General features: G+C 33.9%; 1 protein-coding gene and 1 long non-coding RNA gene across 5 annotated transcripts in view; one reads left to right on the forward strand and one right to left on the reverse strand.

The window, feature by feature from the left end:
* pwn (calcium-binding EGF-like domain-containing protein pawn) overlaps positions 1 to 13313 on the reverse strand; it is a 54140-nt gene extending 40827 nt beyond the window's left edge. For all 4 annotated transcript variants that reach the window (XM_074130128.1, XM_074130130.1, XM_074130127.1 and 1 more), the window contains exon 1: positions 12700 to 13313. In XM_074130128.1, the coding sequence (XP_073986229.1) occupies positions 12700 to 12763 (64 nt within the window). In that variant the 5' untranslated portion in view covers positions 12764 to 13313. The remainder of the gene's footprint in view (positions 1 to 12699) is intronic.
* On the forward strand, positions 2400 to 12680 carry LOC141455241 (uncharacterized). Its single transcript, XR_012459177.1, has 5 exons — positions 2400 to 2614; positions 2800 to 3017; positions 7196 to 7473; positions 7575 to 11640; positions 12547 to 12680. It is a non-coding gene; the product is annotated as an uncharacterized lncRNA (long non-coding RNA).
* Positions 13314 to 16384: the final 3071 nt, after the last annotated feature.

Raw genomic sequence — 16384 nt, forward strand, 5'->3', positions numbered from 1 at the left:
TGTTGTTGTTCTTGTTGTTGTTGTTACCTTTTTTGTAAACAACGTAGCGCCTAAACGCGTGAACCGATTTTCATGAATGAGGTGTCATTCGATTCGGAATTTTATGTAGATGTGCCTTTTGGGGGTCTCGATGCTGTACATCGAATGGGAGAGGAGTTAGCCCCCTTTATGTAAGGCCTTCTCCAAAATTATTATTACTAATTACTCTGTAAATCTTGGCCCGATTTTGATAAAATTTGGTAGGGTGATAGGGTTAGGGCTCCCCTACGTAACATTAAAGCGACGATCAGCTCTAACACTTTTTAAGGGGAAGTATAGCAATCGTTTCAAATTATCGTCACGTGAACCGATTTTCATGAATGAAGTGTCATTCGATTCGGAATTTTATGTAGATGTGCCTTTTGGGGGTCTCGATGCTGTACATCGAATGGGAGAGGAGTTAGCCCCCTTTATGTAAGGCCCCCTCCAAAATTATTATTACTAATTACTCTGTAAATCTTGGCCCGATTTTGATAAAATTTGGTAGGGTGATAGGGTTAGGGCTCCCCTACGTAACATTAAAGCGACGATCAGCTCTAACACTTTTTAAGGGGAAGTATAGCAATCGTTTCAAATTATCGTCACGTGAACCGATTTTCATGAATGAAGTGTCATTCGAATCGAAATTTTGTACAGATTTGCACTTTAAAAGTCTCGACGCCGTGCCTCATAAGGAGGGGAGTTTGCCCCACCCAAATAAGACCCTTTCTAAAACTATTATTACCAATATTTCTATAACGCTTAGTCCGATTTTGATAAAATTCAGCCCGAATAAGTGGTTAAAGCTCCTCTACGTGGCTGTCAAGTGCCATCTTGCTCTTACACCTACTAAGAGGAAGTACTGCAATCGTTTAAATTATCAATGAGTGAACCGATTTAAATCAATGAATTGTCGTTCGATTAAAAAATCTTTCCTCTTTGCCTTTTAGGGAGAAGTACTGCAATCGTAGTTTATTTTTCTTACTCCTCTTAAAAGGAAGTACTGAAATCGCAGTTTAATTTTGCTATTTACGTACAAATACCTTCCTATGTTATTCAAAACGCTTTTTCAAAAAAATTGTTATTGAGGATGGTTTGGGGGAACGCAACTATAATCATTCTATAAAAAGATCTCTCCAGTGGTAGTTACGGTTCCGACTTGACACCTTCTCAGGTTATAATGATAGAATTGCTTATTCCAAATTTTAAAAAAATCTGTTAAGAAGATATGTAACTTTGTAAAATAGACAAAAAGGAAAATCTATCCAAAAGGTACAAAAATCTCCTTAACAAAAACTTACAGTTTAAAATGTTAAGTATAAGGGTTGATTAAACGCCAAAAGGTACACAAATCAGCGAGTACCCAACATTTCATTAATACTTCATTAATAGTCAAGTAATTCTACTGCATTAATTTTCATTAATAAGTTATTTTTTAGAATTTATTAGATGTCACAGACCCTTATGCTGGCCACTTCATTTATAATATTTTTTTGTTATAATTATGATAAATCACATATATACGTACATGCATGTTAATGTAGAAAAAGACAAAGTTAGAGTAGGCTACTGTCTTGAATTCGTCTTACCGAAATATTCGTGAGCACAAATAATACACAGATAATAACAAGTAGATTATTCAACAACAATTATTCATTTCTCAATTGTAATTTAATTTAGTCCCCCTAATTTTTGCTTATAGTAAAATCCTGGAATAATTAGCTGTCCTAAAAATATGCATATCTTATTTACTTTATATTACATATATACAACATTGTGGGAAGAACACCTAGATTGAGAATGTAATTGAAGAAAACTATATTATTTGCGATAAAGCCAGATAATTATTACCTATTATTATAAACGTTTGACTACTTCATAAAATGACAATTACTTTAATCAAAGAATGAACTTAAACCGACGATTTTTATTTAAAAATAAAAATATATAAATAAAATAAAATCATTAATGTAAGTTTTTTATAAAAAAAAGTTTTGAATTTTTTAGCCTCATATTTTTTTTTCTTTTTAACCTGTAATTAATAGTTTGATTATTATAAATAACTAGATATTACAGTCAATCTACAGTGCTACTTGAACATATATTTTGTAGACGAAAATGGCCAGCATAAGGGTCTGTGACATCTAATAAATTCTAAAAAATAACTTATTAATGAAAATTAATGCAGTAGAATTACTTGACTATTAATGAAGTATTAATGAAATGTTGGGTACTCGCTGATTTGTGTACCTTTTGGCGTTTAATCAACCCTTATACTTAACATTTTAAACTGTAAGTTTTTGTTAAGGAGTATATTATGTAACTGCCTCCAAGTGATACTGTAAAATCGATTTGTTTAAAAATCGATCAATCCTTTTTTTTTTAACCTACTCGCAACGGTTTTGCTTTAACGTATTAAATATACTGTTTGCTTTTATGGTGTCATTATATTGTATTTTAATAGTAGTGAGAATTAAATGAGTTGCTTCAATGTCGATTATTAAGAGAATGGCTTCTCAGGATTTGCAATTTTACAATTGGTTCTTCAGCTGTCCAATTTAGTTGATCAATTTTTCTCGAATACCATTTCTGCTAAGTATGCTTTTTGAACTTAATCACTTGTAGTGTACAACTACTTTCTTAAAAAGAAAGCTATCATTTTGTTTGAAATTCTTTAAAATGAAAATTCATTTTAAAAAAAAGGCTTATAGCTTTTCTTTTTTTTTCGTGAACATTGTTTTTATGATGAAGTTGTGGTACTTTGAAGTAATGTACTTTCAGCTGTTTGTGGAAAGGTAATACGCTCTCTCGGAAAGGATGAGAAGCGGTTGATCTTGATCTGCTTATTAATTGGCTACTTTCAACATTTACACAGCCTTTATAGCCCATGAACTGAAAAAAATATTTTGTTCGTATACAGGAGGTTTCAAAACATGTTTCTCGGATTATTTCCTCTTATCAGAAGCAAGAGTAAAAGTCTCCATTTTACCCATTATTAGGTGATTAAAATATAATAAATTTCCTTATGTTAAATTTACGCTTATTAGTGTGAAAAGTTATTTGAATATGTTTGCTCGATAAGAGAAACATATTAACCTAATGTGCTTCAATTTGTTTTTTTTAAAATTAAATTTATATGTGCATATACATATATTGGTACAACCAGTTGAGCAGTAAAACGTTGAGATACAATCCACGAGTGGATCACACTCGGATGAACATATAGGATGGCCAGTGAGCCAGTGCCGACTCCCAAAGGAGTATATAATTATAAATGCCAATTAGTGGATGCAAACAAGTGGAAGCTTTCTAGAGCGCGAACTGTTATTACTTTTGCTATAGTTTTATTGAGACGTAGTTGAGCGGGGCTGCGTAAGGGGAAATGGATGCTGTATTAGCTGCTTTCCAGAGAAACGTGTTGCGATATGGGTTCAACGCTGGAAATTTGGATTTTAATTTAGATCAACTGAAGAGTCCCTGGGTTATAGCACACAATTTGCTTCCGGTGTGTGTATGATGATAAATGAAAAATAAAGACTTGAGTTGAAAAATTCTCACTTAGGTAATCATTTATAATGATAGTCTGTGCGAGTTTGCAGAATCTTGGGAATCCAAGCGGTATCTAAAAGTTTAGCTTAATTTGAAAACTGGAGAGCTTAGTCAGTCGTCTTCTGTGGCCTGTAACATTATTTCTGGTAGGATAAGAATTTTTGTAGCAACAATTGTAGAATAGAAAACCCCTAAGGTTAATAAAAGACAATCTGAGGAGTGTTGTCAGTCAGCGCTTAGATCAAAGTCCGCCATAGTATGCCAGCTAGTAAGAGAGAGGACTGTCCAGTTAGGTACAGTATTGTTGCTTTCATCAAGCACATCTCTCCTTTCTTTCTTTTTCTAAACTTCTCATCAACAGAATGATTGTATTGTTGCCATGATAGCCGGTTATTACTATTATTACAGACGTTATTATTGAGAATATACAAAGAGAAGGGGGAAACAGCAGGCCAATGGTTGGTGTGACGAAATATGTTGGAAGACAGCTGTCCTCCAGAGGCTGGCGATATTTCCACCCCCACTGTGCAGAAGTTGATTATCGTCTCCCACGACGACGACGACGACGACGTCACCACAAAATACTCACATCAACCTGGAACGAGGACCGATTGTCCACATCTTTCCCACATTATTATTATTATTATCATCTTTTTCTACACATAGTAATAATGTTAATGGAAATAATCAAAACTTTATATTTTTTTTTCTGTCCTAAAGGGACCTTCCATTTTAATTGGCCCAAAAATTTTTTAGTTATTTCTATCAAGTTTTCAAATTAAATAACTGTTAATAATCACCTGAGTTCAAAAAGTTTTTTTATTTTTATTTTTGAGAAATAATCTGTTGTGTTGTGATTCTAGATTAAAAATAACCCCAGGCAGCTCCAGTTGCTCTAGTTTCGTTTAAGTACTCTTAGCAATACTTTCATACAGAAGGAAGTACCTCAACCGGAATTGGTACTAATTTTTTTTCACTTTTTAAAATTTTCGCGTAAACTTCTCTTGTAATTTTAATCTTCGGTATATTAATGTTCTTTGGTTGGTATTACTGCTTGCACTCAAATAGCTCTACATGTATTTATATTTTTTTAATTCTTTATCCCCGTAAGATTAATTTAGGTTCACTTAGTTGTGGAAAGAGAGGATAGAAGGCAATAAATGGCTATTTCAGTATAATGTACGGTCATTACTGTGTAATGATGTACACACTATACTCAGCGGTTCCCAAACTGGGGTCTACGAAAGATTGTTTAGGGGCTAGCAAAAAAAAAAGAAGTTATTATGGCGGAAGATATAAAAATTATACAGATATATTATTAATGAGAAAAAATTATATAATAAATGATTCCTACAACTTAATTACAAAATTAAAACTGTCCGGTAGGACAGTTGTATAAGGGTTGATCGTCAAAAACTGCACGAAAAAGCGTAACGTTGAAAAACACCCAGCTTTGACATTTTTTTCTCTTTTACTATAAAAGATAAAATTCCCAAATTTTTTTTAAAATAAAGAGCAAACCCTCCTTTATAACTGTAATTTTTTTTGCAACAACCCAGATTAAGTAGATTTTGAGAAAAAAGTTGCCGTAAATGAGCAAAAACGGCTTTTTCAGAAAATATTCTTGTTGTTGTTGTTACCTTTTTTTGTAAACAACGTAGCGCCTAAACGGGCCGACCAATTTTTGAGAATGAGGAGTCATACGATTCGGAATTTTATGTAGATGTGCCTTTTGGGGGTCTCGACCCTGTACATCGAATGGGGGAGGAGTTAGCCCCATATATGTGAGGCCCCTTCTCAAGATTATTATTACTAATAACTCTGTAAATGTTAACCCGATTTTGATAAAATTTGGCAGGATGAAAGGTTTAGGGCACTCCTACGTAACATTTAAACGACATTCTGCTCTTATCCTTATTATTATAATAAAACTGAATAACATATAAATTGACAAGAATTAAGTACTCATTCGATACTGCAGTATTTTTTTTTTTTAAAGTAAATATATTTGTATATCAAAAATTATTAAATGATTTCTTGAAAATGTAAAAATTGCGAAAAAATGTGGCTTTAGTTTTGACTAATATTAGACATGGCCCGCATATAATTAACGTCTCCTTTATTAACGCTTTGCTGTTTCAATTTACGACCCCTGCAATAGTTATTGGTTTGAAATGTTTACCTATTCATAATTGATTTTTTTAAAAGGAACATATCGTATGTATATGTTCTTTACAAGGCACATTATATTCAGATTGTTTTGCTGTTAATTTAAAGTTACAATACGTAAAATCAAGAATACGATTATTTATTTTATATATATGTATATGTCAGGGGTACACACTGAGGGAACAATCAAGTAAAGGGGTACACTAATGCAAAAAGATTGGGAACCGCTGCACTATACTGTAACGTACGTACACTTAAGAAGTCATAAACGAATTGCTAAAATTCAGGATTCGAAAAAAAATTAGCTAAAATGAAGTGTCACTTATCAGAATTGTTATTTCCCCTCCATTTTGCCTGTCTTGGTTAGGTCCTGTTTTGGAGGGTTAGGCAAATTTTTCTTAGTATGATGTATGGTTTTTACGAAAGTTAAATGTTAGGAAGAATTGAATATGGTTCAAAGATTCGGAATTTGAATCTCTGAAGCTTGAGAATTGGAGAACGTCGTTATTTGTTCTTAATTATTAAAGGACAGGACTTGATTTGTTGGGGAACAATATAGCGTAGTAAATTTTTACGCGATTGGCTAATAATGATCGTTTCTCATCTGCCTCTGGCTATATTTTTACTCACCATTGCTCATCACTTTGTACCGTCCAACTTTGTTGGCTATTCACTGCTGCCTCTGTATATTGCTGTTCTATATTTGGCTCACGCCCTTTGAGGGTACACCATAGGATCCCTACCGGGACTGTGAGACTGCCGTACTCATTATGCTTCTGTTCTGAATGCCTGGTGGAGTCACAGACAGATCGTTTCAATGTTCCTAATCTCCATCCAAGCAGACTCACTCTAATTGTTGTCACTTCCCAGTTTTATTTCTACCTTTTTGACTCTGGGAGGTACGCTTCCCTCTAAAATCTCATTTCTGCGTAATGTGCGGTTCTAGGAATTGTTATGAAGAGGTCGATTTTCTTTTTTATTCCCGAGACCTGCGAAGCTAATGTGTGTATTGGGTTCGATTCCTGGTCTTAGGCCTTGGATTTTGTTTAATGGTTAATATGAGAAATTTACAGTAAAGAATGTTTACTAGTTGCCCTCCGTCCAAAAATTGGTAGTTGGACGTTCAGCCCCGCTTGAAAAAATAGGCGATTACTTTTACTTTTTTTTTATTCTGAGTCGAGTTAGAACCTTGGAGATTGTATTAAATAATGAAATGAAGGTCATTTGAGAGTGTTTACACCAAATTTTCTTCAGTTAATTGGCCTGCAGTGAGCTAACATTTTAATCCGGCAAGAAATCCAATTGTATCTAATTGATCTGTATTTCTTTGAATTAAACTAAACGTTTTTTTAGGGAAACAGAGATATTTCTTGTATTGTTTCACTTTTTGTTTTGTTTTATTTCATAAATTGAGACTTTTATGATAATATAAGTTGTAAGATAAATTTCTCTTTTACAGCAGCCAGCCTTGGACTAAAGACATCGTACGCACCTAACTACGTATTATAGCGAATAATTGGACAAAACGTCTGAAGCGTGGAAAATTGAAAATGACTGAATTATTGCTCAGTAAGTGGAATTTCCTTGGAGAAAAAGCTCTTTCTACCCATTTGTTGAAGGGTTCTTTGACTTGTCAAGTGATTATCCAATATCACGAACAACACTTAGGATGGGGACACTTGCTGTGTTCTCACACATTGGACACAGGTTCTGTAGCTGATGTATACAATTACTTGAGTGAGTAGATGTGTAAGTTTTTTTTGTTATCCGTAGAGTGGTGTTGTAAAGCCTGTCTGGTCTCATTGGATCTCAGCTATTTTTATTTTTTTATTTTCAAGATACCTTACACGCCAGAACCGGGAAGTTAGTAAGAAAGACTAAGAAAAGTGAGCCGGATTGACCTTATAAAGCTCTCAAGACTGATTTCTAGAATTTTTGGAAATCCCTATCTTCAATCATGTCCAAGGGAAGAGGACAATGAATGGTATAGCTTTTCACATCCTGCTTCGTCACTCATGGCGTCACTCATGGCAGTCACAGGAAGGAAGTAGGGGATGTTCTCTCGACAACTTTTTTTGTGTTAGTACCAGCTGAACAGTACTTTAGATTGAATCATTTTGTTCAAGCGTTCGGTTATGTCCACAGGATTGTTGTAATCCCTTCGTATTACATTAATTTTATAAAACCAAGTTTAAAAAAACTTTACTCAATCAAAAGTACCTTTTTAAAGGTTGTTAACAGATTTGCTCGAAAATGATTCCTAGGATCTTACTACACACTATACACACGTCATTAGTATTTTGTCGATCCTAGAAAAATTCGACTTAGAACATCTATCAGTGAGTGAGGTTTGGGTGACGTAAACAAAATTGATCTTCGTTTTTTTTAAATTTTCTCCAAAAATAAAAACTGTTATATAAACACAGTTAATGATAAAATAAAAACCGGAAATAGTGACGGAGTGTCTAACAGTATAATAATATAAAATATCCCGTTACAACAGATGTATGCTGTTCACATACGGAGTATCAGATCGCGTCCACGCGTTTTTCTCCTACTCTTGAAGTTAGTTTTTTTTTTTTTATTCCCAAGTATGCAACTGTTATGTAATAGATTCTCTTTTTTTTTTGTTATTAAATTTGCTGATGGGATGCTGGTATGATAATGGTCTAATTATGAGAGCTTATGCATTAATTTTGAATAGAATTAGCCAAATGACCTGTTTTTTTTAAATAGTTTTTATTGGGAATAAAGTGACCTCATTCTGACTGTAAACGTTCCAGGGACTTTAAAAACCCATCCAATTGAATTCGGTGCTCATAATCGCAATATATAAATCTTCAAACTCTATAGAGTGTTTACGCAAAAAAATTATGTCTTCTTCAGAAATCAGTTTAATTGAGAACAAAAAAGAAACAGCTGAGGTAATGTTGACCCGAAAGAGATACTCGGAACCAGTAATTAGGTCCTTGGTTTTCTAGCCGGGGATTCTTGCTACATTAATTTTCGGCTATGGTTAATCTAGCTACTGGCGGTTTTTTTCAACTAGGTTTCAACCAGGATAACTAGGTCCTTTTCCAGCATTTGGACTGGAAAGATAAAGTTACTTAATAACAACGAGAGAAATGTAAGTTCATCCCAGGCTAGTCTCTTTGGGACATGGCAAACCGCTCACATCCTAGCCAGCCCCTTTATCTTGAGATGTAAAATAATGCCAGGAAGATCTTCTTTACAATAGGCCGCTAAGAGAACGGATTCTATCTCTCTTTTAAAAATATCCATCTGCCGTACTCCTTGAAGAAACAAAAAAAAATGGTTAAATTGGAATCGGATTTCCCCTTGAAATCTTCTGAGAGGCCCGGGTTTAATTTTAAACCGTTTAGAGTTCTGTTTGTTGAGCTGTGAGTTAGTATTTAAAAATATTTTGATTTCGCTGATATGACGATTTGGAGGCAGTTAGAGGGTCCGATATGTTCACGTACACCACATTGGCTGTCAAAAATTGACCTAGTTTGACTTAAGTTTCGACAAAGTAGCGACTAAAGAATAAATACAGCAACTTTGTACTTGACGGCATTGCCCCACAGTCTAGACCAGTGTCGGGCAACCTTTTTCGAGTTGCGGCGCACTAAGCTTAAAACTTTTTTTTCGCGGCGCACCTGTGGGACTCACTATAAATTTACTCGTAGGTAATTACAATACATAAATAAATACTATTAAAAAATTTAAACATGTAACACATTTTATTATTTTTAAATATTAAATTTACATAATTAATGCGAACATTGCGATTGTTTTTGAGAACATATAAAGTCAATACGGGGATCCAGTTTTGAAAGACAGACGCGCATTTCCTCATCGATCATTTGAAGTCTTTCACGCCTCTTAGACTTCATTTCCGTAAGTGTTGAAAAACCTTGCTCACAGAGGTAGGAGCTTCCAAATGGTAACAGTGATTCGACGGCCTTGTTACTAAGTTTAGGAAATTTGGTGTTTAAACACAACCAAAACTCAGATAGCTCCTTTTCAGCGAAGAGTCTTTTGAAAACTAAATCGTTTCTTAAATCAATTAAGTTTTCTTGCATTTCTTCTTCCTGATGTTTAATTTCACAGTGCATGAATGGGTTGACTACCCATTCCATTTTCAAAACGTCCAAGTTAGGAAAATATTTCTCAAAAGATGCGGATAATAATGTCAAAGTTTCTTCATCGTTTACAACAAGACGGTGAGCTGAAGAAGCTCCTGGAAATCTTAGGGCAGGCAGCTAAAATTTAACCCAGGATCGCCACGCAAGAGTCCAGTGTATGATCCACCAGAACCCTTTGGCAGGGGGGGGTTAGCACTTCCGCCGATTGGGGAGAACCAGGATTCTTAATAATGTTTAATTAAAATTACCTTGAGTAAAAAGTGAGTGAGAATCTCACTAAGAATAAATTATAAGCACAGGATTCTTGCGCCACAAGAAATTATTTTTCACTGTTTTTTAACCAACAGATTTTACTGTGTGCGAAACTTACTGTGTGTTTTACAACGATGCAAAAATACGACTAATATTGCCGCGAACCCATCCACATTCGCCTTTTTATTTTTTAAAGGTTTCTGCACGATAAGGTTGCTCGCGGCGTGAATTCACGTGCCGGTACTCACCGTGAATGGCGATGTCATGTTTTTTCGCGCCATTCACGGCGTGAATTCACGCTGCTAATTCGCGGCCATAATGTGGACTATCTGTACACACATAAAATATTTTTTTAAACATTATCTTTTAACTTCATTCTACACTGATCATTTCGGTCCTTGGCACACCTTCTTTTTTTCTTTTAAGAGATAAATTGGATGAAAGTGAAGTACAAGAGATTTTTGATGACCAACCAAAGAAATGTATCATCGTGCGTTGGATGCACTGGCTGCCTCAAGTTACTGCTACAAAATAAAACCCTTTATCAGCTTTTCACCACAATTTATATGAACATGTCTGAAGTGGAAGACATATTCTTCCATAGATCATAGAACTATTGAATTTATTCAAAGTTAAAGAAATAAAAAAAAAAAACACATCGGAATCTTCTGGTTCCGCACAGTCAGTCATAATGGTTGCTAATCGACGGAAGTAATTTACTAGAAGAGTAACTTTGTTCTGAATAGAATTTCAATTGTTTATTCTCTCAGCCCGTTTTTTTTTCTTTCTTTTTTTATAAATCCGCAGAATCAGCGCGAAACGCATGTTTCTAAAATAAAACGTGCTGCTTACAAACGGTTGTTCCTACAAAATCAGAACAAGTAAACGTGATGTAAAGGTTTTCTCGAAGATGGTCCGAACAATTTTCTCAAAGCTGTGTAAATAGATTTTCATGCACACAGATAATTTTTTTTAATTAAAAAACATTTTTAGGGAGGTTATAGAGGTTATATGTGTGAAGTTATATTTCTCTAAAGAGTTCTTTAAGTATACGTAATGTACGGTTCTAAGTTCAATTTAGTATGTCCTTATTAAGAAGTAAATATGTTTCAAAAATTAGAAATTGACTTCAAATTTTTGACAGAAAAATTCGTGTGACTTTTTTTCTCCAATTTATTTTGAGACAAACAAAAATTATAATCTTCAAATCCATGAATTTATATATAATTATTAGCCGTAAATAATCTTTTTAGAATCTTTAAAAATATAGTTATAATTACAATAAGTGAAACAAAAAATTGTTTGATTCAGTTAGCAGCTGTTTCAAAATAGCAATTCTGTTGCCATAGAAACATAAATAAATAAGTAACCAGCGATTGTCAACAAGGATCTAGTAACCACTAGTAGTGTATATATTATGTAGCTCTAGTAGTACTGCATAGTACCAAATAGAAAGTAGTGTTTGTGAAAGTGCGTTAATTTCTGCAACCTACAAAACAAACCTGTACGTAGTTTTAATAAATAGTTGAATATATTTAGTGGAGAAGGTTATAAACTTTCTGGTTTAAAACTTTCAAAAAAGGATTTGACGCAAAAAAAAGGGAAGTGTTCCAATGTGCAGATTTTCGATTTTTTTTCTATTTATCTTGAAAGCTTCATTCACTTTGGTTTTGTCACAGTAGGGTTTTCCTAGCTTTTGGCCCCTAAGTTAGAATAGAATAGATTAAATTAGGGCCGCCTCAAGGCCAACGCCATTGCGACCCCTTTGGATCTATTGTGGCTCCCCGACTTTAGAGCTCGCCCTCCAGACCCTTCCGTTTAATCAGACTCTTAATTCAGGAGAGTGACTCCTAGGGTCCGCCCGGTGGGCACCAAGTAGAGTTTTTGCGTCCTAAAGTAATTTTCGTATTTGATGTATTTTATTTCATAATATGAACCTTCAAAACAGATCTTTTTAGCATTATTTATAGTTCCAAGTAATTCCTAAAGATTTTTTTTTAAATAAACAGTGCTATAAGTGAAATTTTACTGAATAGATAATAGAAAAATGGATCCTATGAATGATTTTCTATAAACTTAATGGATAAATTAGTTACGCATCTCCTAAGGGATTTTCTAAGACGTCATCGACTGCTTTCAAGAGAAAGTTGTGCGACATAAAAGTCTCTCCCGGCTGCATAAAAGTCTCTGCTATTTCAAGGCACAGCATGTATGTACCCATCTGTAAGAGGCTACAGATGTTCTGTATTGAGTATCTATCTCCAGAGACCCCTCCACCATCTCTCGAACCTTATTCTTTATGCGGAAGGAATTCTGGGGAGGAAAAACAGCTGTTTCTGGAAATTTAAAGTGACTGATCTTTAAATAATTTGTTAATTTTTAGAGTTGCTTGAATTTTTCGATTTTTTAGGTGAAAGTCACTTTTTTTACGTAAACAAGTGACGTCAAACCGGATATTTTCAATGAAAACTGAAAAATTGAAATCTGCATTGATTACAATAAACGTCACTAACTAGTGCGATAAGAAAAAAGAACAAGTTAAAATGTTAAAACAAAAACTCACCTGGTGAATTTAACGAGGTGTGTAGCAAAGTTGCCAGCACAAGATAGCGGCCAAAGCCATACATGCTGCTTCGAGGTTATTCACATTCAATCACTGTACATTATTTATTAGTTTATGTAAGTGTAATATAAAAAAAACTTGAAGTATTTTTAAAAATCCTATATACAACTCTTCCTAAAAAAATATTACAGTCTTATAACAAGTATTGTTCTATATTTCAGTCTGGGATATACTAGTAAATCACTTATTATTGTTTTAATTAAAGAACTTATGTTTATTGTTTTTATTAAACTAATAAATAGTGGAAGGTTAAATATAACCTTAACTGTTTCATTTTGACCCGGAAGAATCGAAAAAAGATCGCAATTTGTTTTTATCTTCACATTCTTACTGGAAAACTTGTTATTTTTTTTATGTCTTAAAAAAACAAATTACTTATCTTAAATTAATAAAATTAAATTGTACATAAAAACTAAATTAAGCATTGGAAGAGAAAAAAAAAATGAGAAATACGAACAGATACTTTTTTTAAATTTCAAGTTAAACACTTTAAAATACAGTTAGAAACACGGCACGCAGGTAAGCAAGCGGTAAAGGTAGACGACTAAAGATGTCCCGGTATGTATCCCCCCGGCTTTGAAGAAATAGTGGGGGGCGGGATGGACGGGCTGAAGAAAAATTCTGAATTCTTGTTATCCCCACTATATCTAGAGGTGCAAATGAAAAGGTGCACTAACCCCTACTCTCTTGCCGGTTAGTTTGGTATTCTCTGTTCGAGTTGCTTCTTCTTCCGATTGCAGAAGAAAGGAAGAGGGACTATGTTTCCTTTATCTGTGTGAATGTGTTTCCTTCCTGTATAGTTCGAGATCTCTTGAATACGACAGAATCTAATGTTGAAACTCACACGACTTCCTCTAGCTACAATTTCTCGGAAGTTCTGTAGAGTGAAAGCTATTCTGCTCCCTCACCACCAAAAAATTATTCCAATGTGGTCGTCTAGAGATTTCCGAGCGGTTGGAGGCAGGACTGCAAAGTTAAACATTATTAGATTCCCAAGTCTAGGCCTTGAAGTTTATCTAATGGTTAATGTGAGAATTAATAATGTAAAGTAATCGCCTACTTTTTTTCAGGCAGTTCTTAACGTCCAACTACCATTTACTAGGTGTCGTGGACGGAGGCGACTAGCAAACGTACTTTACCATTTCTCATTTAACCAGTAAATCAAATCCAAGGCCAAGACCGGGAATCGAACCCAGTACCGCAATGCATATTAGCCTTGCAGGTATGTGAGAATTAATAATAAAGTATGCTTGCTAGTCGCCTTCGTCCACGACATCTAATTTGGTAGATGGACGTCAAGTCTGCCTTACAAAATAGGCAATACTTTTCTCATGCAAATAAAAGTTATACACCTATGAACGTGTATATTATAAGCGAAGTTTAAAAGAATGAAAAAGAGGATATCCCATCAATAAACTTCCGGATTGAGGAATTTCCTTGGAGACGAAATAATCCTTTATCCCCGGACACCCAAAGAAAGTCATATTTTATGAAAAACATGTTCAAATAAAACTTGGATGTCCTTACACCAGTATTCAGGTATCTAGTCTGAACAGTTCGGCTTGATTGGTTTTTGTATAAAATCGCAGAAAACTGAAAATTTTCAACGCAAAAGAATAATAAAAATCAGAAAATTCACAATATTAAAAAGTCATTTGTCTCCAAATTTTTGGAATTGTGGGGAATAATTTTAATCCAAGGGATGTGACCTTACATTGAACTAAAGATAGCACTTAACAGAGAAGCCTAATCATCTTTTAAGACGATTCATTATTATTTGAAATTTGATTTCAGAGCATTCTGTGAGGATATTGAAGTTTAGATTGGAACGATTTTTTTGATTACTGAAGTAAAAAAAAAATACCCTTAATCAAAACCCTGACTGAATGAATAGGAAATGAGTAAAAAAGAGAAAAGAGTGATATGTCTCCTTTGTGCACGTATGTCAAGCTGCACAAATGGTGCTAGGAACGTGTATAGAAACTTGAAGATGGATGGAGGTATTCCCCCCTATACAATGATGAGGAAGTAACCATAAACTACCATGCATACATAATTCACTAGACAAGTTGAAGAAGAAGACAAAATAAAGTTACTAAAGATGGCCGGCAAGTTAGCGATATCCAGGTAAATGACCTGGATGAGGTCATCTTGAAATTATCATTCAAGGATTTAACTTTGAATTGAATTTCTATTGGCGAAATGCAAAAAAAAAGAAGCTACAAACATTTATCTTGTAAAGCAATCGCACGAAGTCAATTCACTCCAATTATTATTACATGAATTTGACTGAACGTTCAGTTATCTGCAGATAACTCCAGTGTACAGACGTAGCAATTATGAGCTTTTTCAGGATGTCCAGATAAAACTGGACCAGAAGAATGAATTGAAGAAACCATTCAATTAAGTTTTTTTTCTTTAATTTGACCATATCTGACCAAAACCTTTATTGTAGCGTTACATGGTGGTACATAAGTGAAAGATCAAATCTAAATTATCTGTATTTTTTGCTGTTTTCGTTAGTTACTATGGATGTACAGATAGACGTACAGGCCATTTGTAAATACCACTTTTTTTTTGTGCTTTGGAGATTTCTAAACAAATATTTCTGATGAAAACTTGAGATACAGAATCTTGACAATTACTACACTTTCTCTTACTTAGCTTAGTCAGTAGTTTTAGGATTCAAGATTGGCGAGGAATCGGTCAAATAAAAAACAAACTCGTCCTCTTGCCAACGTTTCGACAAATATATTGTCTCCTTCAGGGCCTGGATATTACAAATACACAAATACAAACAATTCAGTAATACAGAAAATCAGTAAAAAAACAGTAATATAAAAATAAAAATACAATAAAAAATAAATAAAATAAACGTTGGCAAAAAGACGAGTTTGTTTTTTATTTGGACCGATTCCTCGCCAATCTTGAATCCTAAGCTTAACAATTTACTGTCACGAAACCTATATATTCTTTCTCAGAAGTGTTAGAGAAAGTAAAACCTAAAAATAAACTCATCACAATCAACATTAATTTTTGTTTTATTAACTTTAAAGTCAGTATTTTAGAGCAGATCAGGGCAATATTTAATCGCGAAAAGTTCATATTCAATATTTGTGAACGTCACAAGATTTTGTTCCCCCCCCCCAAAAAAACTATTAAATCGAAGTGGTTAAGACATTGTTTTTCTACACTACAGTTGACACCCCCAATAACTCAGAATCTAAATATATCAGAATTTGAGAGTGCTCGGCATTCCATAAAAACATCATTAATTAAAACAATTTCAAAAAATTATATAAAACTAACAAAATTTAAATAGAAGTTGTCAGGTGAGTAAAGATTTTCATTTTATGAAATGTTAGGAAAAAATATAAGAAATGGTATTAATCAAAAGATCTCATGAAATCAGCCAAACTCATCCAAAACTAACGTAACTAATAACTGACAACTCCTCTAGTAGTTAGCAATTTTTGTATGAAAAAAGCAATATTTGTATTAGGAAATAGAACACGATAGGAGCTAAACTTTTGTTTATCAAAAGTACCACCAGGCGGCACCTGTTTACACACTCACCTGGCAGCCATTTTAAATTAGAAAACATTTTGCTCCTGTGGCTTTCTAT

The sequence above is a fragment of the Rhodnius prolixus genome, unplaced genomic scaffold (assembly GCF_049639745.1).
Source record: "Rhodnius prolixus isolate KJV_2025 unplaced genomic scaffold, Rpr scaffold_33, whole genome shotgun sequence".
In the NCBI taxonomy this organism is placed as follows: Eukaryota; Metazoa; Arthropoda; class Insecta; order Hemiptera; family Reduviidae; genus Rhodnius; species Rhodnius prolixus.